Source organism: Stenella coeruleoalba, assembly GCF_951394435.1.
Source record: "Stenella coeruleoalba genome assembly, chromosome: 9".
Lineage (NCBI taxonomy): Eukaryota > Metazoa > Chordata > Mammalia > Artiodactyla > Delphinidae > Stenella > Stenella coeruleoalba.
The window spans coordinates 77,298,177-77,325,208 of NC_137155.1; the positions used below are offsets into that span (position 1 = coordinate 77,298,177).

General features: G+C 38.0%; 1 protein-coding gene across 7 annotated transcripts in view; it reads right to left on the bottom strand.

Annotated features, from left to right (window-relative positions):
• The window catches only part of CADPS2 (calcium dependent secretion activator 2), a 486,383-nt gene that overhangs the window by 110,010 nt on the left and 349,341 nt on the right, over nucleotides 1–27,032 (bottom strand). For 5 of the 7 annotated variants that reach the window (XM_079931395.1, XM_079931394.1, XM_079931398.1 and 2 more), the window contains 4 exons: nucleotides 25,480–25,581; nucleotides 15,922–15,985; nucleotides 12,352–12,475; nucleotides 10,260–10,280 (listed from right to left, as the gene is read on the bottom strand). In XM_079931395.1, coding sequence (XP_079787521.1) covers nucleotides 10,260–10,280; nucleotides 12,352–12,475; nucleotides 15,922–15,985; nucleotides 25,480–25,581 — 311 coding nt within the window. The remainder of the gene's footprint in view (nucleotides 1–10,259; nucleotides 10,281–12,351; nucleotides 12,476–15,921; nucleotides 15,986–25,479; nucleotides 25,582–27,032) is intronic. The other 2 variants (XM_079931397.1, XM_079931396.1) reach the window with 1 other exon arrangement.

A 27,032-nucleotide genomic window follows, 5' to 3' on the forward strand; every position in this document is an offset into this window, starting at 1 on the left:
TAATAGCATGAAAAGTTCATTGATGTACTTTCAGACTTCACATTTCAATTAAACTGTAACAAACTTCCAGTTGCCGAGTTTTGGTATAATATCAAAGAAGAAAACCCACAATTATCTGAAAAGTTTTCTAAAATATTCCTCCCTTTTCAACCACATATAAGCCCAGATTTGTTTTTCGTGTCTTAACCAAAATAATATATTGCAATAGACTGAATGCAGAACAGGTATGAGAATCTAGTTGTTTTCTATTAGGGAAGCCATTAAAGAGATGTACGAAAAGGTAAAACACTGTAAACTTCTCACTACATAGTTTTTTGTTTGTTTTGGAAATTTTTTCTTTCATAAAAATGTTTTATGTTGACAAGTAATGAGTTTATATTTATTTTTAAACAATGACATTTTATAAATTTATTTCTAGTCTGGTAAATATTGGTAGATATAACCTACATAAACAAAAGCTCTTTGGGGTCTGTGTTAATTTTTAAGTGTGATGGGTCCTGAAACTGAAAAGTTTGTGGACCTCTGATGTAGAGAAAGGCTATTGATTTTAACAGGCTGGCTTTACAACCTTGCTGAACTTTTGTATCTAATAGGCTCTATTTAGATCCTGTAGAGTATTCTAGGGAGATGATCATTTCATCTGCAAACAATGATGGTTTTATCTCCTCTCTTTCCACTCTTTTGATTCACCTTTTTTTCATTCATTTTATGTAGAGTCTGAGACTCTCAGTACTGTGAAAAATGAAAGTTTATGTACTTGTCTTGTTCCTAATCCTAGAGAATGCCTTTAAACTTTCTTCATTAAATATTCACTGTAGGTCTTTTCCTATATGGATTTTATAAAGCTAAGGAAGTCTATCTAGGCTAACAGTCTATTTTTTATTTTTTATTTTATGGCTAAGTGTTAAACTGTTTCACCCTTTTAAAAATATCTATTGAGGGGCTTCCCTGGTGGCGCAGTGGTTGAGAGTCTGCCTGCCGATGCAGGGGACACGGGTTCGTGCCCCGGTCCGGGAAGATCCCACATGCCCCGGAGCGGCTGGGCCCGTGAGCCATGGCCGCTGAGCCTGCGCATCCGGAGCCTGTGCTCCGCAATGGGAGAGGCCACAACAGTGAGAGGCCCGCGTACCGCAAAAAAAAAAAAAAAAAAACATCTATTGAGATCATTTGATCTTTAAGTTTTTTAGTTTTTTGATGTTGAATCACTTTTATATTCTTGGAACAAATCCCATTGACTATGATATATTATTTTACAAATACACTGTTGGATTTTGTGAGCTAATATCATATCTAGGAATTTTGCATAGATGCTTATAATGAAATGGACCTATAATAATTCTTTTTTAAAAATTTTACTTATTTTTGGCTGCGTTGGGTCTTCGTTGCTGTGCGTGGGCTTTCTCTAGTTGCACCGAGCAGGGGCTACTCTTCGTTGCGGCACACAGGCTTTTCACTGCGGTGGCTTCTCTTGTTGCAGAGCACAGGCTCTAGGCACGTGGGCTTCAGTAGTGTGGCACACAGGCTCAGTAGTTGTGGCCTGCAGGCTTAGTTGCCCCGTGGCACGTGGGATTTTCCCGGATCAGGGCTTGAACCCATGTCCCCTGCATTGGCAGGCGGATTCTTAACCACTGTGCCACCAGGGAAGCCCTATTTCTCTCTTATTCTATTGTCTTGATCAGATTTGGGAATCATGATTATACCTGCTTCATGAAATGAACTCCCCTCACTTCCCATTTTACTGAACCTATTTTGGATAGGAATTATTTGTTCCTTAAAAGTTTGGTAGAACTTACCTCCTAAAACAACTGGGTCTAGGAATTTGGGGATGGGAGCTCTTTGACAACTATTTCAATTTCTTTAAAATTTATTGGCCTACTTGAGTTTTGTTTTTTGTGCTGACTTTACCAATATACAGTTTTTTGAGACTTTCAATTTTGTATTGGTTCACAATACTCTATTATTTTGTTTTGTGTCTCTAGTTACTTTTTCTCTTTCATAGTATATTTATCTGCATCTTTTTCTTGACCAGTCTGATGGAAGTCTGTCTTACTCTATTTCTATTCTCCATATCACTTAGCTTTCCTTTTGTATTGTCTACTTATTTCTCCTTCCCTGCAGCCCCCATTCTGATCTCCTAGGTCACTATCAAGTTCTTCAGCTATATTCATCCTGTATCCTGTTTTTCTTACAACCATATTATTTTCATACCCAATATTTCCACTTGGTTTTTCACGACTTCTTGTCCCTGCAGCAAGAAGGGACAAGCTAGCATCCTCCTGTATCACCTTGAGAGTATTATGCTCAATTTAAATTCTTGCTCCATCAGTTCCAGGTGGTACATATCACCTATCGTCTTTACTAAGAGCTGCACTCCTTAGGAGTCTAGTAATTTTAGTTTGAGAGCTCACGATCATTTGGAGGCACAAAGAATGGGATGATGGGCAGGCTTGTGTCCTTTGCAGGGACTTCGAAAAGACAGAAGCTTAAGCTTTGGAGCAGAGAGTTCCAGGCAACACAGAACCAACACTGATAATTTCCTTTTCCTACTAAGTCATTAGACAACTCCTGTGGACAGGGATTCACCATTAATTTGTTAGATTCAAAGCAACAGCACTTGGTCAACAGTCCTGTAATTCACCAGGCTACAGGGTTTGGATGTAGAGGAGTGAAGGGATGAGCAGGTGTGGCTCAGCCCTTTCCTATCTTCATCAACATCTCACTGCAGCACAGCTGAGGCCCTGTTTTGATAATACCACAGACACCACCTGACCTACTGCTACCAATTCCAATGACAAAAGATAAGGAGTTGGACATCTCAAGGCAATGTAGTGGGGAGGCAGGAGCAGAATTTAAAAGTTTTCCTCCCTTCCGCTCTCCTTCTGACCAGCCATGCTCCAGGCTAGTGTAACTAACTCCCCACAGGACAGACTGGTGAGATTGGAAGCCAAACTTCTTTGGGCGAAGTGGAGTGAAGGTGAGTACAACGAAGGTGAGAGTATAGCCTGCTTTTTGGATGGCAGCTGAAAGGAGGTGTAGAGCTCAAGATAAGGCATTATTTAGGGAGATACCATGATTATAAATGGAAGGGAAACATGTAAAAGAAGACAGAGGTACAAGCCACAGGAGAAAGAAGAGATATATAATGCAGTAAAATACATCCGGAAAGAGGTAAGTGGAACTGGGGTCAACATGATAGGTGGACACGTTGGCCTTGAAGAGGAAGATACCTCATCCCCTGATGATGCAGAAGAGAAGACACAGGTGAGTATAAATAACAGGAAGTTGGAAGGTACAGAGCTGGAAAGCTGAGGCTTACTATGCACTTTACAAGATTGAAAGGAAGTGTCTGCCCTTAAATAACCTTTAACTTAGGTGTCATTTAAACTTAAGCTCAAGTTCCTAGTATAGCCTGATCCGGAAGGAGAACACTGTTCAAGATTGAATCAAGTTTTCATTTTTTTTATATGTGGAATTAGCTACAACTGTCTCTGAGTGAGGTCGTTCTTATCTATTGTAATTCACACTCAAAATAGAATGACATAAAAATGGAGAGAAATGATGGATGACTCATTGACAAAGAGACTGTGGATCAAGGAAAAGTTCTGCTCATTTGGGTCGCAAACGATCTCATGGCATTACAAATCACTCGGCACTGGTAATATTAACCCCAGTATAAGGGACAGAAAGCCAAAAGCAGAGGGCAGCAGGACAGAAGGCTAGCAGTTGTTTTAGACAGAGTAACACATACTAACGCTTTCCAGAATCAAACGAAGATCAGTCAGCAAGGATGTTGGAGGAATGCAGACCCAGAACTAATTTTAGAGGAGACAGACCTAAGTGTCTTTAAATGTCTCCATGCTTTGGAGCTGACAGAACCCTCGTCCTTTGGTCACTAAAGTGGGTGCAGAGGTCCCAGGAGTGCTGAAAGCACTGCCATCAGGTTGCCACTGGTGTACAAGGGTGCACCTCGTCTCTTCATTTGACTTTTCACTTAGTTGGTTAGTGACCTGAGTGTGCCGAGAGCTACTGAGCAACTGCACCACACTCTTGTCCTCTGTCCTAAGCTGACAGAAGGTACATACAGAGCTTGAAAGCTCTGTCAGACATAAGCAAATCACGCCTTTACTTGCCTTTTCTGATCAATAATCCCTGCAACTCCTGCTTGTTATATTCCCAAACCAGCTTTGGATACATGGGGATGAATCTGTCAACGTTGTCATGAGCTGACTAACTGACAAGAACACAAATTATATAGTGCGGGGTTCTTATCTTGAGGGGCTAGCGAGTTGGTGGGAGAGAAGTTGGGGCAAATGTACCAGAAATCCTCATTCTTCCAGATCAGATGTGGAAATAGCCAAAGTGAATTCATATTACTTACGTAGTACTTAAAAGAGAATATGGTTTTAATACTTTCTGGCACATACATTATATAGAATAAGGCTAATGGTGTGGCAAGGAGATGTGAAAGACATCTTATTCAATATATTGAGAAGAACATGCTGATAAAAATAGTTTAAAATTAGCATTTCAATTGTATCCTACTCGGTGATAGAATCAAAGTAATTTATGGTTATCAGAAAACAATTATCGGGCTTCCCTGGTGGCGCAGTGGTTGAGAGTCCGCCTGCCGATGCAGGGGACGTGGGTTCGTGCCCCGGTCCGGGAAGAGCCCACATGCTGCGGAGCGGCTGGGCCCGCAAGCCGTGGCTGCTGAGCCTGCGCTCCGCAATGGGAGAGACCACAACAGTGAGAGGCCCGCGTACCGTAAAAAAAAAAAAAAAAAAAAAAAAAGAAAACAATTATCTTCTTAGGTAACTTAAATAGTTCATTGACCATCTGAAAACTACTCACAGCTTTTCTTTGTATATAGTGCAAAAATAAATCTTAATTTGATCCTATCCAGGTAATCACAGATGCTAAGTCAGGGTAGCTCAAGCAATGAGTTTTTACTGTATATGCACATATTGCCTTACAAACTAAAAAAAGAAAAAACTTTACAGATTTATATGATGTTCTCAAATATTTTAAATAAAAAGACAATAGGTCATTCTCTTTGTTTTAGAGCTGGAAATCGTATCTATCAATTTGTCCCTAAATCATTAGGTGAAATCATCCGAAGCAGAAATGGTCACAGAGGTTTTACTTTCAGGCCTAAGTCCCAGAGTCCAAGTCACACTGTCCAAATAGGCTGGACAGAAATTCTTCAGTTCTTTCATTTTGTTTTATCATTTTTAAGGTGAGGGCCCTGTTTCTTTTAGTATACAAATTACCTCCTGCAAAGTGTTGCCAGTGCTATGGGAGTGCAAAATTTCAGGTCTATTACTTAGGCATTGTAGCCTGAATTCATGGTAACATATAATACTCAAAAAATTTAAGAATCAAATTTATAAGGAAACTCAAAAAACTTTTATGAGAGTACACTGCTAAGTTATCCTAGAAATATTAATATGAAATTATTCATTAACAAAAAGCATTTTCATCAACTGTGCGGTTTATACACTCATTTCTGTGCACACACGTCCTTCAGTAGAACAGATTTCACTTATTTATTATTTATCGCTACACTCTGACAATGAAGTGCTAACTTAAAATGCCACCCAGATGGCAAACACATCCTAATGACGTAAGGATGGCCACAGTGCAACTTCTCCACTCAAAGCAAGCAAGCAGCGTGGCCCTCTGGGAAAGCATCTCTGTTCTGTTCAACTGAGACTTTGAAAATGAAAGCACTGGGGGTTAGACCTGGGAACCTGGCAACCAGAGGGCCCAGGGAGATCATCACTGCACAAAGCCTCTGCCTGTTCATTCCATGCTACCTTTTGTTTAGGGCACCTCCACGTTTCGAGATTCACAAGAAGCTTAGGTACCAAATTTACATAAAAGATCTCAGGTCAAGGCAAGCTCTAAGGAGTGGTCTCCCTCTTTTATCGTAAGTCACAGTATGTTATGTAGTTTTCAGGAGAAGACAGGGACTGTTATTAGATGTTTTAGAGTTATTCTTGTCCATAAAAAATTCCGTGAATTAAAGAATGGATTCTTCTTTAAAAGTAACAGCTAATCTGCATCAACAAGGTATGTGATTTAAGAAAAATACAATGAGAAACATAAAGTTTCAGTATCATTTTGAACCTTGGATTATAAATAAAAATAATCTTACTATTACATAAAAAGTTAGGGATAAAATTAAACCAAAGAAGAAAAGTAGCTGATTTCACAACAGTGTAAATCTCAAACTTTTCTTAAAATTAAAAAAAAAAAAATTGCTTTCTAAAAGTTTCAAGTTCTTAAAATGGACTATCTGTTCTCATAAAACACATGTGAATAATTCCCAAGAAGGAAAGAAGGCATTTAGAGAGAGGTCATCTGTTTTATTTCATCTATTACAGAGTTGTAAAATTCCTTTATTCTGCAAATTTGTGCTGCCAGTGGAGAATCTGAAGAATTCCCAAGGATAGACGAGAACTATGAGTCAAACTGAGCAACACGCTGAATTATAGAAACAACGGAAACAGGTTAGAGTCTTAACTATCATTAATACAGCTGCTGTCTATAACTTCTGGCGTCTGTGATCCAGAGTCAGTGCCTCCTCGCTCCCATGCTACACCATTGTAAAGGGCATGAAATTCTGGTTTAATTGTTCCAACCTTGTTATTTTTTAGCGGTTAGTTTTTGCTCTATATTGTTAATTATTCAGTGATTGGTTTGAATGATCTTTTGCAAGCCAACCTGCCAGCTTACAGATGTTCTCTCTGCTGTAAAGAGCCTGATCACTCTCTGGGCCATTAACTCAATCGTTTATTCAATGAAGTACTTATCGAGTAACACCGTACCAGGCACTTTTCTTGGCACTGGAGATACAGCAGTTTTGAAATACATAAGCCCTGCCCTTGTGGGGCTAACGTTCTAGGACAATAGCTGGGTGAAAGAACTATCTTGTGTGTTAGATCAAATGGGCTATGGAGAAAAATAAAGCAGGGAAAGGGAAGAGACATTCGGGGTTGGGGAGGCTGCACATTTTAATCACGTTCAACACCCGACACTTAACATGTGTCCGGGAAAATAAAGAGTCAGTTTCTGGAGTTCAGCTCTTAGCCTTCCAACCAGACACCTGTGTTGTCCAATTCAGCAGCCACGAGCCACATGTGGTGGATGAGTACTTGAAACGGGGCTACTTCTAATGGAGATGTGCTGGGAGAGGGAGATGCCCATTGGATTTCAAAGACATAGGAAAAAAATAATGTAAAATATCTCAATAGTTGTGTATACTGAATACATTTTAAAATGATGATATTTTGGGTATATTGGGTTAAATAAGCTATATGCATAAAATTAATTCCACCTATTTCTTTTTACCTCTTTAATGTGACTACAATTTTTTTTTCAAGTTACATATATGGCTTTCATCATATTTCTATGTGCAGCACTGTTCCAGACTCCTTTTTAAATGTCCGTGAATTTTAACTGAGTGCAAATTGAACTATGCAAGCTTGCCAAGAATGGAGAGGAGGGAAGACATAGGAAAATAAGAAGATATCTTAATAGGTAGACAGTGGGTTCTAATCTCCCACTTACTAGCTATGTGACCAGAGACTGGCTGGTAGATAATAACCTCTCTGCTTTGGTTTACTAAAAAAGGAATAATAATAGTAGTATTTACTGTAAAGGCTTGTTGTAAAGAATAAACAGATACATGTAAAGTGCTTACAATAGTGCCTGGCATGTAAGTGTTTGCTCCTATTATTAAATAAATATTATTTTTGGAAAAAGAGACGCTACCAATATTAACCCTTGGCTTTTGTGATGTGTGTGAGGGGTTTATCTGAAAATGCCATGACTTTGGATCAGACAGCCTTGGAGGCAGGGCAGCCAGGGGGAGAGGAGCCCTCTGGTGTCCGAGGAACATGGGTGCGAATCTCAGGTCTGCTGAATTTTAATAGCAGCACAACCTTGTGCCAGTTACCGCCTTTTTCTGAAGTCTTAGTTATCTCTTCTGCAAAATATCTGTTTTGAAGAGTTGTTTAAGGAACTACTGAAGCAGTGTAAATGAAAAACCTCTGGGGCAACAGGCAGGTCAATAGACGACAACATGATGACAAACCTTGAGCCAAATTTTCCTCTTCTCTATGTGGAACAAACTAACGGCGGATAATGATTATAACGCTCAAGAGAGTACTGTTTCAAAGTCTTATCAAGCATTTAAGCTCTTACACATGCAATTGATATTCTCATTTTTACTCACTTTTAAAACCACCTCCAAGAACATTTACTAGGTAACCCCGTTAACTGGCAACGAAATACAACTAAAGGAATGTAACTACATTTCTTAAAAACCTCTCTTCTGTTACTTCAGAAGTCTTCAATGGAGGGTAGCTTTCCCTTCAATTCACTTAAATTACTGAGGCTATACTGATTTTTTTCTCTTTTCTATACAAGCATTTGACTTTTAAAAAGTATTTTTCCCAGAGTCTGCAGCCTAGACAGTTGAGCCATGGTACGGTGTTAAACACAAGTGAAGGGAAGCCTTTCATCTGGTTGGAAGTGCTGTACACAGCGGACAGCAACTGTCACAAGCAGGGCAACTGCCTCTGCTCCATCCTCGTCATGGCATATGGTGGCCCCTTCCTATTCCACAGGGACAGGAGTGTAGTCTCTGTAGGCTGGGGATCAGGACACCTGACTCCAGTCCCAGCTGGCTGACTTATTTACTCTATGGCAAGTGGGAAAACCACTAACAACCCTAGACCTCTTGTCTGAAAGTTATATAAAAACTATTTTTACAACAGAAATGTGGGAGATAAGATGCTATACGAGGTTTTGAAAAAGTTTGTTAAAGATCATGGGGCTGCTGCTGTCACAGCGGGCTGTCATAAGAGGGGATGGTAATATTTTTTTCTAATTCATCTTTTCTAAAGTGCACTTCAGCGATCATTGTAGGTGTGTTCTTTCCCCTTTTCCTGGCTCTGAGTGTTTTGTTCCTGACACTTTTTGAGGTCAAATACTGGGAAAGAAGTGAAGGTCGGAAAAAAGAAATAGCATCCTTAATGGAAGACTTCAGTTAAAAACAACCCAAACAAACTTGTCCATACGACTGCATGCAAAATTTGACTAAGATGAGAAAACTCAGATTAGAAAGGTTCATCACTTGTCTCTCATGCCACTGATTTCAAATGGAACTTAACTAATGGACCTCTTGTCTCTTTCCAACTACTAAGTACCTACTTTGTGTCAATGGGCACAGTGCTGGGTGCTGGAGATACAACAGTGAACAAGTTCAGTAGAGACCCTGCCTGCAAGAGGCTGAAGCGGAGATGGACAGGATGAATACATAATGGCCCATTAATTAAATTAATTACAACTGTGGGACTTCCCTGGTGGTGCAGTGGTTAAGAATCCGCCTGCCAATGCAGGGGATGCGTGTTCGAGCGCTGGTCCGGGAGGATCCCACATGCCGCGGAGCAACTAAGCCCGTGCGTCACAACTACTGAGCCTGCACTCTAGAGCCTGTGAGCCACAACTACTGAAGCCTGCACGCCTAGAGCCCGTGCTCCGCAACGAGAAGCCACCACAACGAGAAGCCCGCATACCACAATGAAGAGTAGCCCCCGCTCGCCACACCTAGAGAAAGCCTGTGCGCAGCAACGAAGACCCAACGCAGACAAAAATAAATACATACATAAATTAATTACAACTGTGATAAGTGGTGTGCGCGCACACACACACAAAAGTAACAAAATCTTTAAAATCTCAGAGACCCAGAGAAGAACTCTTTCCTAGCAATTTCTTGAGAATGGGATTTTATAACTTCTGCTCATTACTATGATTAACAACTTTCAAAGTTAAGAGCTGCTTACTTTTTACTTAATAGCATTTATGCATTTTTACTCTCAGGTTATCTTCCAGGAGTGATAAAAGAAAGATGGTCCTCTTTTCTAGTTCTAAGAGTCCTTCAAATATTGGCAACAGCTTCCAAATAAGATTAGTGTACGTGGTTAAAACCTAATGCATAACATTAATACAGCCTCAGGTGTTTTGCTTTGAATTCATATCAAAAAAACATTGCTGAACTTTTGTAGAGATAAATGGTCTATATTTTCCATACAAAGCATTAGCAACAGTTCCAATAAAGTCAAAGTCTTTTCAGTATCTTAGTCAAAGTGATCTAACAGGAGCCCTGAAAAGGAAAGAGCTATTCATCCATATCAAAACACAACACCGCCACATTAGAAATAATGACACATGCATGTACAAACGTTAATTACCTGTTTCCTTTTCTGCTGGGCCTAAAACACAAGAGAAGAGAATTTAGGAGAAAAACAAACTCTACACGTGTTGCTCACTCACGTAACGTAAAAGACCAATCAAGCAAAGAAAAGTAGCCCATTTCCTATTTCTAACTTAAAGTCGACTTTGGTCTTGGCCTGAGCCTGAGCATAAAACAAAGCATTTTATTTTTTAAGATATAAAAAAAGGGGGAGAAGGGAGAAAATGAAAAGGATAAAAGCTTTTCTTATCTAGTAAGTATGCACTTTATTTTTTTTTTGAAAAGAGACTGCTCAGCAGTCCTACCTGACTAGATTTCTAGGATCCTTTTTCTAGAATGTTCTCACACTGGACTCGAGATAAGAGAGGGGGTGACTCCAGAAAGGAAGAGGTGGGAGAGTTCCCTGCTCACTCTCCATTGGGTCCTCTTTTAGGCTTTTCTCTAACACAGACTTGTTTTTGTGTGCGATCCAGAAGAATAACTATTCCTTTCTGATCACCATTGTTAACGGGTTTATCTAGCTGATTAACGAGAGGAGCCCATGGCTGTGTACAAATAAAAGAAAGTTCTTCATTTGTCCATATTAAAATGGATTCTACAACTAGAAAATAAATACAGAGATAAAACAAAAAATATACTGCATATCTTTTCAGTATTGTTGGATAAGGTAATGGTCAAAAGTAACTAAAATAGTTAAGACCAAAAGGATTCTCATAGTTTTTTGGAGTGCATTCATAATATTTAGATAAAACGATATTGTGTTTACTCAGGTTGCCTACAATTTTTTCTCTTTGCCAGAGTTGAAAGGTTTTCATATGTCTATTTTTATATCAATTCTTTCAATCCACGTTCACAATACCCAATATTCCCAAAACATGAACATTGTTTGAAGGAGTATTCAAAACGTGAAAACCAATCTGTTTATCTTCCACTTTCCCCAAATGACCTAATATTCATTGCTTCTGCTTTAACACAACATGATATCATAATTAATGATGTTAAACTGGTATCTAAGGAGGTTTCATGTTGTTCCTCTCGTGATATAATATTGGTTGCTATAGTGATGGGATGGCTTTTTTGTTAATCACTCAGGAGGCTGGCTATCACGTGCTTGTTAGAAAGCTTGATCAGATTTGGAGAGAAAAAAGGATATAACACAGCCAGTTATAATCATCTTTTTCATTGTCCCAATTTTGATGAATCTATCACAGTATCAACTCATTAATAAATTTATAATTCATTAAATACAATTTTATATTAAAAGTTACTAAATTTTTTCTAACAGATGATTTACTTTTTATTTTTAGAGATAAGTATTTAACACTATAAACTTTTTTCCTCCCTAAGTTAATGCTACATGTATTACACAAGCTAGTTTTATGATAATTAAAGAACCTGAGGTCATTTCTATTACTTTTAATTATATCAGTCAAAGGATTGTCAGATAAAAGCTGATTGTGTGACTTTGCCACAAATTTCAATCTATGTATTTCTAAGTTATCTTAAACCTTAAATGAATAAAATAATTATCCTTAATGAATAAAACCTGAAGAAAGAGAAAAACTGCACAGTCCTCTCAAGAGAGCTAATCTTACAAATGCCTCAATATATTGTAAGCAATTAAAAGTTGCAGGAAATTCTATCAGTTTATTTCAGCCCTCACGACAGTCAACAAGTTTCCGCTTTCTCTGAGAGATGCTTCAGAACAAAAAATAAAATAAAATAATACTACACTGTTACTGATCAGGAAAGAATACACTGCCCATAGTTTAAATGTTAGACATACTTACTGTAATGTCAAAAAATACAACCCATGAAAACACGTTTTGGTTTCTTCAAAACTCAAAGTAAGAACAAAGGACAACTTAAGCATGAATCCTGGGTCTTTCATTCAAGCAGAGTCCCAGGAGGCATATTAAGGCAATGAATAGGAAAAAGCTCTTCAGTTCACCAGCTGAGATTTTAATGAGACACTTCCCTTTGCCATGGCACAGGTTTGTTCAAGAAAGGAAAGGACTTCTCACAGAAAATGCAGTTAATAGGCAATGTTGGCTCTCACTGCCATTTCGGCAATTGCTCACTGCACTGACCTTCTATCTTGGCATATTCTGTGAGTCTCGTGTAATTGATCAAGGCAGCTCTCTCAAGACATTTTCTGACCACTTTTTTCACCTCTTCCGCTGGTATGGGAGTGGCAATATCTTTCATTAAAACCTAGAGAGAGAGAGAGAGAGAGAGAGAGAGAGAGAGAGAGAGAGAGAGAGAGAGAGAGAGGGAGAGAGAGACGGCATAACATATTAAAACACAAGTACACAAATTGCCCTAGACCTATTGGTAGGAAGGGGTCCTAGGTAACACTGGGGGAGGTGATGAGTCAGCACTCCACAACCGGGAAGTAATTTCTCCCAGTCTTGGCTCCGCCTGTCTAAGCATCATTTAGGCACATCAAAACCTCCCTTGCCCAAGCCACCATTCAGTGTGACTGTCACTTTTCCTCCAGGGACCCACAACGCCACTAGAGCAGCTGTTTCAAAGGAGGATTACAGTCCTTAGGATACTTTGTAATAAAGTTTACCTTGCATATCCCTGATTTAAAAGCTTTAAATCTTTTGAGCAATATATATGAAAACATAAATTCCATTAAAATAAGCATCATTTATGGGCTTTATAAAAATCAAGACCACTACTCTCACTAATTATACTTTAGTTATTTTGATCTGCTGGGGATAGGGGGAACTTCTTTGTCTTAGTGAAATGAATGGAGTATCAAATGTTAAAACACAAGGAAAACTTTCTGAAATTAAAAAAAAAACAAAAAACGGATTATTTTCTGTTGGGTTCCTAAATTGTGTTTTTGGATTTTTCACTTAAAAGTATTACTATTGGCAAATGGAAAATACAATTGTATCCAGAATTCAAAATATAATGTATTTAAGTACTTTTCTAGTTACTCATTGATAATTTTCCTTAAAACTTTCCTAGTGATAAAACTGCTCACAGTAAGTTTTGATTATACAATTAGTCAAACGCTATTTTCCATATAATTGATGTGGCTTTCCGTGCTTTGCTTACATTCAAATTCTACAATATACAGGTATAGCAAAATCTTAACATAAAGGAGACAATACTTTTGTAAGTGTTCTGACTATCCTATTAGTCTTTTACTTTGAAAGAAATATTGAAAGAACATGAAGACATCCATTTCATGGTTTGTTACTTCATTCTATTTCGATCAGCCTCTGCACTACATATTTTTTTTTTTTTTTGTGGTACACGGGCCTCTCACTGTTGTGGCCTCTCCCGTTGCAGAGCACAGGTTCTGGACGCGCAGGCTCAGCGGCCATGACTCACGGGCCCAGCCGCTCCGCGGCATGTGGGATCTTCCCGGACCGGGGCACGAACCCGTGTCCCCTGCATCGGCAGGCGGACTCTCAACCACTGCGACACCAGGGAAGCCCTGCACTACGTATTCTATAATCTCAAATTCATTCAGTCATTCTAGCACTGGTGATCCTTGACAACATATTTTCATTCTGTCAGACAAGGTTTCCTTCTGAAAACAGCAAACTTTATCACTTAAAGATTTCCTCCCCTAACAAATTAAATTTTTCTTTATATTTTCACATTAAAAATCTTCAACACTGATGTATATTTGGCACTTTAATTAGAACTGCACATTAGACTTTTTATTGCCAGAAAAATCCTTGTGTTTAGAGTAAAAAAATATAAGCATTAACAGGCACTATCATTTTTAAGGTGATTATTACTAAAATTTAAGATTAATTTTACTATTAAGCTTTCCCATGGTGCCAAACTTTCAAATAATAGAAATAGCTGTTAAAATCAGAATGTCTGTATCTATTACAGAGGTGAGTCTAGGGTTGAAATCAGGCAATATTTCACAGTATCTAGGAGCTGGACACTTCATTTGAAGTGTGTGTGGGGAAACTAAATCCCCTTTCCTGGAGAAGCACAGATAAAGGGCTAGCAAGTGCAAAAAGGGAGACACACAATTTGTTTCATGTTTCCGCCCCAAGTTCTTCCAAGATACCATTTGTATCAAGAATTCACATGTAGATTTTATTTTTCTAAGATTTCAGTAAGTACAGAGACATGAAAATGAAGAAATAGCCCTTACCATTTCTCTTTCAATTCAGCAAGAGACATGATTAGTTACTGTAACTGGAATAAAGGTCACTGTTCATCCTGCCACCTGTCAGTACAGGGCACGAGGGCATCTCTTCTGTTACTAACTCTTCCCTGCCGGGGGGAGGATGGGAGCTCTGCCATGGAAACCAGCATATAGAGAGGCTGTACTAGGTACCCAAGATGGGATGCCGTTCCAAAAAGCAAAGCTGCCTTTAAGGATTTTTATCTCATTGATCATACCTTAATGGATAGGATGAAATGAAAACTCTGAAAAGCCTGAGTTACTTGCAGCTTTTAATATTATAAAAATTCTAATAAAACAGATAATTATGACAATAATATTTCTATCACACCATTCACAGTAATCAAGGATAAGACAGGGATATATAGATAAAACCAATCTATAATCCAAAGATCTCACTTTAGTCATCAGTTCTAGCCCTCCTCTCCCAAATCCTTAAATCACTGAACAATGTCTCCCCTTTTTGCTTTTCAGAGGTGCGAATAAATAATATATTATCTGCAATTCCTTGGGCAGAAAAATCAACAAGAGCCAAGTGCTTAAAGTCAACAAATCAGGACCAGAATAATCAAATCAAGAGATAGAGATGATCCCTAGATATTCTTTTTAACACAGATAAGGAATAAAACTTGTTCACATTACTTAAGCTGTTAGGTTCCAACTAGCACATGAATAGTTTTATAGACAGGTGAAAGGATACTTCCCTTTTTTTTTTATTGGGGTATAGTTTGGGGTAGAATTGCTTTACAATGTCGTACTAGTTTCTGCTGTACAACGAAGTGAAACAGCTATTTGTATACATATATCCCCCCCCCTTGGACCTTCCTCCCACACCCCCCCTCCCCCTTTACACTTAATCTACCACAAAAACAGCAGTGGAGAAGAGACTTTCATTAATAAATGATTTCTAGCATGGGTATAACACCTTATTTGCTATTTACTTTTTGTATATTTCTATAATTTCATGACTTCTATAATCATCAATTTCTGTAATTCATGAATTCTTTCAAAGTAACACAAATTGAACTGAAATAAATTCTGAGATAAACTTAGAATGAAAGAAATTATATGTTTGTGAATATTAAATGTTAAACTCTTATAGGTATGAGGGATATGACAGACAGAAGTACAAATAAGTCAGGGGGATAATAAAAGACAACTGTAAAGTCTGAAAAACAGATAATTGTACTTATCTGAAATAAGGAGGGGAAAAAAAAGAGGTGGGAAAAATGGATACTACCAAAAAGATGGTAACTTTAACCCTAACTCAGCATAGGATGGCAGTGGTAGGCTTCAGAAAGGCTTTGGAGAGGAAAAGCAGGATATAGAAGAATTTGAATGTAGCAAGAAAAAGTGAGAAACTGATGAAATGCAACAGACCCAGGTGACACCACACTCATGAGGAATGGGACCATCTGCCTAGTTCAACACTGAAATACACAGCCATTGAGAATGCAAATAGTACTTAAAAAGTAATGTTCAAACATACCCTTTCAAGTAATGAAAGTGTAGCTTTCAGTGCACCTTCAGGTCGTCCAAAGGGAAAACAGTATCTTTAAAAACAAAAAGGAGGAACAAAAAAGTCAAACATTTAATATCCAAGACTGCTAAATAATTCCCTCTTCTATAACTTGGTGTTATTGGAGAACATTTGTAAAAAGTGGTTAAAAGGGCACTAACCCATGCAGGAAATTTTTAAATGCTGAAATTTACCTAGTCCCATGATTCAAATGTCTTAAACAGTAAAGGTATAAACTGTGATGAAAAAGGTTCTCAAGTTTCGATGATACATGTACAAAAATACAGTAATCAAAAAGGAATCTCTAGGGTCCTATAAGTAAAGAGAGACTTAAAATGCATTTCCTACTAATTTCTTGTTTAAGGTGGTGTTATTCAAGCTCTATGATAAAATGAAACGATTCCCCCTATTTCCTCCTATATTTATGTGCGATTTAAGATGGAAACACACACTGCATACATAACTTCTAGGAGAAGCAAGGTTCCGGCTCCCTCCTGTCCTTACATTTGCCTGTCTCTGCTGGTGTCTAGCTCTCCAACCTCCCCATCCCCTCACGTAACCCTTCTGCAGCTCTATTGCCCGCAGTCATTTATCCAAAGTATTTCTAGTCCCATGTATTCCTAGTACACACCAACAACTGGAGGGCAGGTATTCTGAAATCAGGGTCAGAGCTGGGAGGATGCGTAGGCCCCTCAAAAGTTAGCTGCCACATGGTGGTGACAGGTTTACTGCTCTTTACAAGAGGGTCCCTCTTCAGGTCACTTTCCACTGAGAGAGTACAGAATGTCAGGGCCACTTCATCCTGCGGGTGCGCCTCGCTTGTTCAACCAGGTTCAGCAAAGCCTCCCTGACCGCTGCCTCAGCCCCAAGATGAAGTGCTACACAGGCAGCTGGGCTGTCGCGGACTGACATTTTGCTCTTAGACATCTTCAAACTAATAACTTGAAAAGTTTACTTATTTCCATGTCTTTTGCCATTATCCAAGGACTAAGTAGACGTATTTTCTAAGACGTAATTACAAAGAAATTCTTTTTTTCCACACTGTAATTTGAAGAGGTTTCCCTCAAAAGCACATATAGTTTAAGCTCACGTTCTTTTATAGGACCAAATTTTAAAGAGAAACTTTACTGGACCTAATTTTAAAGAGAAAGAGAAAGATGGATTCCTCACAAAGCAGTAGCTGAATTTATATTCGGATTAGCTTTTAGTTTTGCGAAACTTCCATTCGCGTCAGATAAATGCAAATAAGTGTCTTATAAATCTAGCCACTCACGTTTTTCTTCAGAGCACTTTATCATTCCATTTACTGTTAAAACTTTTCTTCACTTAACCTTGCCTCTATGCATCCCCCCCCTACTACCTCCCCCCGCCCATACATAAAAAAACATGACCAATTTATTTTGATAAGAGTTTTTCCTGCACAGTGGTGCTTTTTAGAGCATTAGCAAATTAGTAAAGTACCTTTAGTCATTTTGTATACCATAAACCTTAATCCACGTTTAAATAAAACACAAATTGGGTTCTTGTAGTCCCCTCCTCCTGCTTAAATCTTTTCAGTGTTTCTGCATAATCCACCCATTGTCTTTCCTATTGTTTATTTCCATTAACCTATGGGTGACACATTTTATGAATGGAATGTTACTGATCCCCAGATTACATTTAGCATTTCAGGGCTTTGAGGTCCCACTGGGTATGCTCTGAATTAGCATTAGCTGCCCATGATGTGTAAATAATTCAACGCATTTACAGAGTACAAGTAATCCTGAATCAATAAAATACAGAAAATAACTACACAGAAGCTTAATTAATCTTCACAAAACAAGTTTTAAAAGAAGGGAATCATTTTGTTCTGCCTTTCGGGATAAATATTTTGGGTTTTTACCACTTGGATAGCTCTGTAATAGCTAAGCAAAGTGAAAAACACTCAATTAACAAATAAAATTCAACCAAGTTTAATACCTAATCTGAATAAATCAAAATCACGCTGATTTTCACTTTAGTCAATTAATTACACAGATAAGTGAGCCTGCATAGACCTGTCCAATGATTAAACTGGTTTTCTTTGAATTTTAAATTAAAATTTTAAATACAGTATCTGTTTTTATCAGTTGTATATGCACATAGCCTGAAAGGGAACTTTTCCTAAGGGGATTTTTATGAAAAACGTAAATCCTTTATGTCAGTTCCACCCTCATTTCCCAAGTAATTTCTCAAGAAAAAAATGGTTTTAACTTTTAGCTGATTCTTTTGGTATTTAAATGTCATATCCCTAACCTACATGATAATATTTCAAATTCTTGATTTTCCAGTTTTAGATATTATCCTACTAACTTTCCACTATGGAAGACGAGTTCTTAGCTTTTTAAAAAAAATAGATTTAGAGGTGTAAGTGGCACACAATGAACTACACAGATTTAAAGTATACAATCTGATAAGTTTTGACATATGTATACACCTGTGAAACCATCACTACAATCAAGGCAATATACATATTCATGCCCCTCAAATGATTCCTCCCGACTCGTGGGGCCCAGGCAACTACTGATTTACTGTCATTTAGATTAGTTTGTGTTTTCCTATAATTTCATGTAAGAGGAATCATACAGTATTGAACTTTTTTGGGTCTGATTTCTCTCAGCATAGCTGTTTCGATATTCTTTCATGCTATTGCAATGTATCAACAATTCATTCCTTTTCATTTCTCAGAAGTATTCTAATACATTTTTTTATCCATTCCTTGTTGACGGTCATCTGACTTGTCTTCATATTTGGGCTATTATGAATAATGCTGGTATAAATATTCATATTAAAGTCTTTGTGTGGATGTATGCTTCCATTTCTCTTGGGGAAATACCTAAGAGTGGAATAGTTGGGTCATACGTTAGGTGTTTAAATTTTTAAAAACTGCAAACTGTTTTACAAAATGAGTTGTACCATTTTATATTCCTATCAATCACTGTGGCTTTAGTTTATGTTTCCCTAAAGAGTAATGATGTTGAGCATCTTTTCATATGCCTTTTCACCATCATATATCTTTAGTGAAATATCTGTCAAAACAACTTTTTATTGGGCTGTTTTATTTCTTATTGTTTTAAGAGTTATTTATAGGGAGTTCCCTGGTGGCCTATTGGTTAGGATTCTGGGCTTTAACTGCTGCGGCCCACGTTCAATCCCTGGTCGGGGACCTGAGATCCTGCAAGTTATGCAGTGTGGCCAAAAAATAAATAAATAAATTTATATATTCTAGATAGAAGTCTTTTGTGGGATATGTATTGTGAAAATATTTTCTCCCATTCTGAGATTCCCTTATAATGTCTTTGGAAGATCAAAAGTTCTTAATGTTGATGAAGTTGGAAGTAATATTTTTCCATTTATGAATCACGATTTTGGTGTTTTATTTAAGCATCTGTGCTTAGTCCAAGGACACAGAGATTTTCTGTTTTCCATGTCTATCCATCTTGAGTTAAATTTTGGATCAAGTGTGAGGTACGGATCCAGGATTTTATTTTACATTTGGATATCCAATAGTTCCAGCACCACTTGTTGAATAAAGTATACTTCGCAAATTACCTGTACATTTGTTGAAAACTGACCATATGTATGTGAGTCTATTACTGGACTCTCTATACTACACTACCTTGATTATTGATTTTTGAGTAGATAGTCTTGCCTTGTTTTTCACTGTAGGTGGAAAACATTCAGTCTTTCCTACTTTTTTACTATTAAGTATGATGTTAGTTGTAGGTTTTCCATGATGCCCTTAACAGGTTAAACATATGACATGTGGTAATAATAATTATTTTGATACTACTGTTTACTAATTCTGTCTTCCCTGTCATTTTCACTTTTGCTTGTTTTTTTTCTCTTCATTGGTCGTATTTTACTACTTCTTTGTATGCCTAGAAACTTTTGACTGGATGCTAGACATTGTTATTTTACCTTCTTGGAGGCTGAACACTTGTATTTCTTTAAATATTCTTGAATTTTGTTCTGGAATGCAGTTAAATTACTTGAAAATAGTTTGATTCATATGAATCTTGGTTTTAAGCCTCATTAGGAGAGACCATGACAGTGTTTATTCTAGGACTAATTTTTTTCCACTACTGAGGCAAAACCTTCTGTATTCTACCTGATGCTCATGAATTAGGTTTCCACTCTAGATATTGAAAACTGGAATTACTCTTAGCCCTGTGTAAAGAAACCCCTGTAATCCTTTCACATAGTTCTTTGCCCAACTTTGAATAGTTTCCTCACATCCATGCACAGATCAATACTTAGTTGAAGACGCCAGGAGGACCCTCAGCAAATATTACTTGTAGGTCTCTTTGCTCTCTCCTTTAGAACTTGGAGTTGAAAACTCTGGCCTTACCCTCCATGGACTCTCAGCTCTGTCTCCTCAAGTCAGGGTGTCCACGGGGATCCACCCAGATTCCTCCTCCCTGGACCATGATCTAGAAACACTGTGCTGTCAGTAAGCTGGGGCAATTAAAGGGCTTATCCATTGTTTTCCATCTCTCAGGAATTACTGTTATTGTCTTATGTTTAATATCTTGAAAAGCATTTTTTTTCCCACATATTTTGTCTTTTAAAAAATTGTTTCAGGTGGGAGGGTAAATATCATCCCATTACTCCATCTTGGACATAAGTTGCTTTTTTTTTTTTAAGACCACTTTCCACCACCCTAGACATAATTTCTGTTCCTCCTTCCCTTAATGCAGTTACATCACTTTTGTGTGTTAGACCGAAATTCAGTATCTACATTAATTACATAAATGTCCTAGATAACTGAAATGTATCCAATATGATTACTTTCTAGTGTCACTATTTTGTTTATAATACTTTGCTATATTTGTTTTAATTTCTTCTTTTTATTATGTACTTAATCTAATACAATTCCAAGCTCTAACACAATTAATATAATTCCAAACTCTATTCCAAGTGGGTGAAACTTCTCTCAATATGTTAAAATATCTCAGTGTTTTGTCAATTTGATCTACTTGAAGAATTTTCTGACCTGCTCTGGTTAGAACTATTTCCTCTCTAGGCTCAGTTGCCACTTTGGGGTCTCTATTAGCTACCACTACGAAGATTCCCTCCTCTCTCATGTTGATTTCCTGTCGCAGGGATCTTAACTCTCCCTCTTTGTTTTCTCCTTTGTCTTGGTAAATTGCATTCCCCAGAAAGGGAATATGGGAAGCACATTTTTTGATGTCCAGTATGCCTGAAAATATCATTATTCTACCATTACCCTTAATGGAGACGTTTACTAGTGTAGAATTCTAGGTTGGAAATAATCTTTCCTCAAAATTGTGAAGCCACTGATGCATTGTTTTCTGGGTATCAGTACTGCTCCTCACATCAAAATGAAAGCTGCAGAAGAAAAGGATCTTTTTAAAAATTTTGTTCACTGCCCGACACATAGTAGGCACTCAGTAAATTACTGTAGAATAAATCAGTGTTGAGAAGCCATTCTGATTCTTGATTCTTTGTATTTCAGCATCCTCCCTTTTATCTCCAAGATTGTGAAAATTCACAAAAATGCACTCTAATGAGTATCTATTTTAATCCCTTGTGCTTGGTACTCAATGGGCTCTCTTAATCTGAACACTTATGTCTTTTAATTCTGGAAAATCGTTTTGAATAACTTTATTGATAATTTCCTATCTTCAACCTTAACTGTTTCTGGAATACCTATTATTTATGATGATGAAACTCCTAAGCAGATCCTTCATTTTTCCTGTCTTTGTACAGTTGCCCCTAAGTATCTGTGGGGAATTGGTTCCAGGACCCCCATGGATCCTAAAATCCACCGATACTCAACTCCCTTATATAAAATGGGGTAGTACAGTTGGCCTTGTATATCTGCAGATTCAACCAATCCAAATCGATCTGGCCAGGGATGTGAAACCCAAGGATAAGAAAGGCCAACTGAACTCCTATTTTCCTATCCCTGCCACCCTCCACCCTGTACTTTCTGGAAGATTTCATTAACTTAATCTCTCAATAGTATGTAAGTATTTGTGTCATTTGCATCAATTTCTAAGAGTTCTAATTTTTCTTCCCTAAGATTTTTTCTTTTTCTTTTTTTAAGCAACATCTTGTTTTTGTTTTATGGATGCTCTATTTTCTCAAATCTCCAAGCATATTAATAATAGATTCCCACCACCCCCTCCACCATTTCCTTCTTCCCACATAATCTTTCTTTTTTCCCCAAGTTGCTTTTTTGTATTACTTGTTTGGGCTCTGTCTCCCACAGTAAATACTTTCCTCAAATATCTGACGCCTTACCCTGGCTGTCAGATCATTTTCAAAATTGCGTTATTAAAAAATTGAATGGAAGCTATATGCACCTAGGTGGGTACGTGCAGACTGTGGTCTTTGCTGAAGGGCAATAGAGCTGGGCTGTTTCGGTGGGAGTCTTTCTTTTCCACAGCTTTAGGTCTTTTCTCTTGGGCTAGTCAGAGTCCGGGGGGAAGGTACTTACAATATGTATGGAAAGTGTAAGCCTGCCCGCCAGCATTTTGGGTGTCAAGTGTGTGAGTTGGAAGGAGAAAGCTGTGATTCTCAGATTTCAGAATAACCATTTATCTAATCCCCATGTTTCTATGTAATCCCAAACTCCAACTGTGCCTGATGTTTCCTCCCCTCCTCTACCTCAGCCCAGGTACCCTCTAATTTTACCCTCTCCAGGGAACAAACCAGCAGCGCTCTTCCAGGGAAGGGGAGGGGCAGCGGCCTGGCTGATGAGGCGGAAAGGAGATCTGGGGATCTAAGTGTGTCTTAAGCAGCTTTACAACAAATCATCCTTTACTCTTAATTTCCAGGAGGGCTTACAACTGGCAATTCCGAACGTTTTGGTGATTGTATGACATAAATCAGATTGCTTCTCTGTATTCCCCATTGCCCGTTTATGATCCAGTTTTTCCTGGGTGGCTAAATTAGATACCATCCATCCATCTGACTTCCACATTTTTAACTTATTTTTTCCCCTCTTACTCTTGCTGTCCTTGTGGGTTTATGTCTTCTGAAAAATACTGTTCTGTTGTTTTGGTTAGGTTCTGTGAGGAAACTGAGCTAGACATGCATTTAATCTGCTGTCTTTAACCAGAAGTTCCTCATTTTTGTTTAATTTAGTTTGCCTTATTATTTTACCTGTATCTTTGAAATCCATTTCTGAAATATAGTTGGGCCTGAATAAATAAATTTCTATACAAGAGTTATTAACAGTACTCTGGTTACTTCTTTAGTGTGAGTTGATAAGTAATTTACGTTCTTTCTAAATTTTAATGTAAGTGGCTAAGGAAGCTCACTTGGCAGAATCCTTAGGAAGATCTTCATGGAAAATTTAAACATTTTTCTATATTTGCCTATATGGATACCTAAAATTTCCTCTGCTTTACTTTAATCCCATTTCCTCTTATCCAGTTTTCTATGGACTCAGGAAAAATAAAAATGGTAAAATTTATACAAACTCTACAAATATCAAAAGGGAATATAAAAGTCAGCCTAAAATGTCTAGACCAGTTTAGTTCAGTTCTTTATAGTACATCAAAGAAATAAAAACAAAAAAGAATTCTAGCGTACATCTTTACAGACATTATTAAGAGAAACAGAGAAACAAAACTGTAAGAGAGCGAATACTAATACAATAAATGATGTGGACAACTGTCATTCCCCGCCTCTACTGTGTAGCTGTAAGCACTGTGGGGGACAGGATCCGCTGGTGGGCTGGCTCTTACCAAGCTAACTCGATCATGGCGGTCCCATGGCTTGTCAGTGACTGAGGACACAGTATGTGGGCTTCCTCTGGCCCCTGGGTTTGGTTCAGGACTGGGCCTATGACCTATCTAGGGCAAATGAGATATGAGGGCTGGTTTGCTAGGATCTTCTAAGGAAACTTTTCACCTTAAGAGAGAATCACAGAAAGGGACAGCCTCTACTACCTTCCCTTTCAACTCCAACATGTATGGATGTGAGGCCAAGGAATTCTGTGGTCTTGTTACCCATCTGGGGATGAAGCCATCCCATAAAGGAGAATAGCCGTGTGAGAATTACAAAGAAATGGAGCTACGGCTACTAAATTCAGCCTGTCTTAAAGTCCACCCCATCTGAGACCTGCATGTAAGTGAACATATCCATTTATTTGTTTAAACCAGTTTGAGATAGGATTTGTTACTTGCACATGAAAGCACTACTACAAATAACCATAGAGACTTATAGTTACTGATGTATATAGTCAACTGAATGATCAGCTCTGTCTCAATAATGTCAAAACCAGGAAAATGATATATTGACTTTCATTAAATGACAAACACAATGAATATAAGGGTCTCTACACAACCTAAAAGACAATACTCTTAACAGCAAATGCAGAAACATCCTCTGCAAATGTGTTTCCTAATATGAATTTATTGGCCTTTTGGGAAGAACAGTTCTCCAATGTGAGACTGTTCCATGAATAGCATTTCTAAATCCAGCACTAAATGACTGCCCCTATGCCCAGTTATCATGACAAAGAAAATCCTCCCTCATTCGCTTACCTTCAGGTAGTGGTACCAGCCCCAGATGAAAACACCAATGCAGAGAAACAGATGGATAGTATATCCTATGATCATTTTTTCGTTCAGTATCATTTTAAAGTAAGAGTCTAAGCTTTTCATATTACAAATAAGGAAACTGAGGCCCAGAGCAGCCATACTCTATTCATATGGTTAAACAACAGTGTTTTCAAACTGTTGAGGGGGAATATTAACTGAATTTATTTTTCAGTAAGTTCACATGAAATGACATACCTGCAACATGACAGATATGCTATAAGATGCAATACACTGACATAGCAACATTTTATAGGATCTAATGATGAGACTGATAGAAAAAGGTACATTTCTGTTTTTAACCATTAGGTTCTATTAAGCTAACTGTAATCAGGGGAAACAATATTATCAAGATATTTATCCTTCACCCTGCAAATGCTTCTTAGTATCAATACTTAATTTTTTTGGCAAAGAAACTGTGCTAGACGCACTGTGGTCCTTGTTCTCACAGAATGTAAATAAAAGGATAACCAAGGACTATATGATAGGTGACCAGGGCATAGTACAGATGATGAATGCTAAGAAGACTTCAGCTTTTCCACTCTCTGCTGGAATAAATGAAAAAGTCTCCCCTGCGAAGGTGGGGCTTGAGTCTCCTTGCCTGGCTATGCAGTGAGAGGGAGGAAAAGCCCCCAGAGCTGGGGCAAGAGGCTATGCAAGGCTGAGAACTGCACAGGGCTAGCAAGAGGGCCAGTGGAAATGATACTGCAAGGGGCGGGTTTGCACCACTGAATGAGTAGTGCAAAAACTGAAGGCAGGCTGAGAAGCAGAACGCAGACCTAGGAACAGGAACGTGGATCATACCTTGCGGGCAAAGGAGGAGAAGCTACTGATTGTGCTTGAGCAGTAGCAGAAAGACATAATAAACATTTGTAGGGGATTAGCGGGTTGAGTGAATTAAAGAAACAAACACTTGTACTAATGGAGTATATACCTGAAATGGCTTATCTGATTCTCTAAAAGGGAAGACAGTCTTTCCTTTATCTCCTCAAACTTCTCTTTTTCTTCCATTGAAATAGTTCCAATTCCATCAGGCCTGGAAAAAAAAGAGTCAGTAATTTATTGTGATAGAACATTTACCTTTTTTAAAAAGTATCTATTTATTTATTATTTATTTTGGCTGCACTGGGTCTTACTTGCAGCACACGGGATCTTCGTTGTGGTGTGCAGGATCTTTAGTTGAGGCGTGCATGTGGGATCTAGTTCCCCTGTTGGGGACTGAACCCGGGTGCCCTGCACTGGGAGCGTGGAGTCTTACCCACTGGACCAACAGGGAAGTCCCTTGAACATTTACTTTTATATATTTTATATCTTTCAATTTCCCTGAAATATCCAAATAATTAAGGAAAATGCATATTGGTTCACAGTATACATACTACTTGTGTCTACACTGGAAATTTATTGGAGATATTTATAGCCATTTGCTTCATGTTTCGACCTGGAATGAATGGAACAGAATTATTCTCTTTTAGACAGCCTTCAAGGTAAAGGATTACAATAAATATTTTTCAGATCTACAGAAAACAATGACTAGTCCTTGAGAATAGCAGTGAAAAGTGTTTTATAGTGATACCAAACATTTGACCAATTAAATATCGTGAATGGAATTATTATAAAAAATATACTGAATGTAAGCTAAAATGTCTTAACTCCTTCTCTTCCAAATAAAAATTAAGCTAATGTGAAACTGGAGATTTAATTTTAATTGTTGTAAGGAACAGACATTTTGGATTCATGCAGTGGTGTACTGCTCTATTTTTTTGTTTAAATATAAATGAAACATGAATACTTGAATAAAAATATACAGAGAAGAAAGACCACCTATGTTTCAAGATTTTTGTGCTTAACCAAATATGCCTATGAAGTAAAGTATCAACTTTATAAATAAAGTAGTACCTTTAAAAGTAGCAACAGGGACTCCCCTGGTGGTGCAGTGGTTAAGAATCCTCCTGCCAATGCAGGAGACACGGGTTCGATCCCTGTTCCAGGATGATCCCACATGCTGTGGAGCAACTAAGCCCGTGTGCCACAACTACTGAGCCTGTGCTCAAGAGCCTGCAAGCTGCAACTACTGAAGCCCACGTGCTCTAGGGCCAATGAGCCGCAACTACGGAGCCCGCGTGCTGCAGTTACTGAAGCCTGTGTGCCTAGAGCCCGTGCTCTACAACAAGAGAAGCCACCACAACGAGAAGCCCGCACACTGCGACAAACCACAACTAGAGAAAGTCTGTGTGCAGTAACGAAGACCCAACGCAACCAAAAAAAAGAAAAAACAGTAGCAACAAAGATTGAACAGAAGTCTTCTTTTACTAAGATTAGGATTGAAACCATAAAATATATCCAATAGGGATTCAGAATTTATTCTATATCAATTTAAGTATCTGGTAGTATAGCAGTCATCTAAAATTTTGAATATATGAATTTCACTGTCTGTTAAAACAGAGAAAAAGATACATTAATTTCACATTTACTTTAAATATTTATATA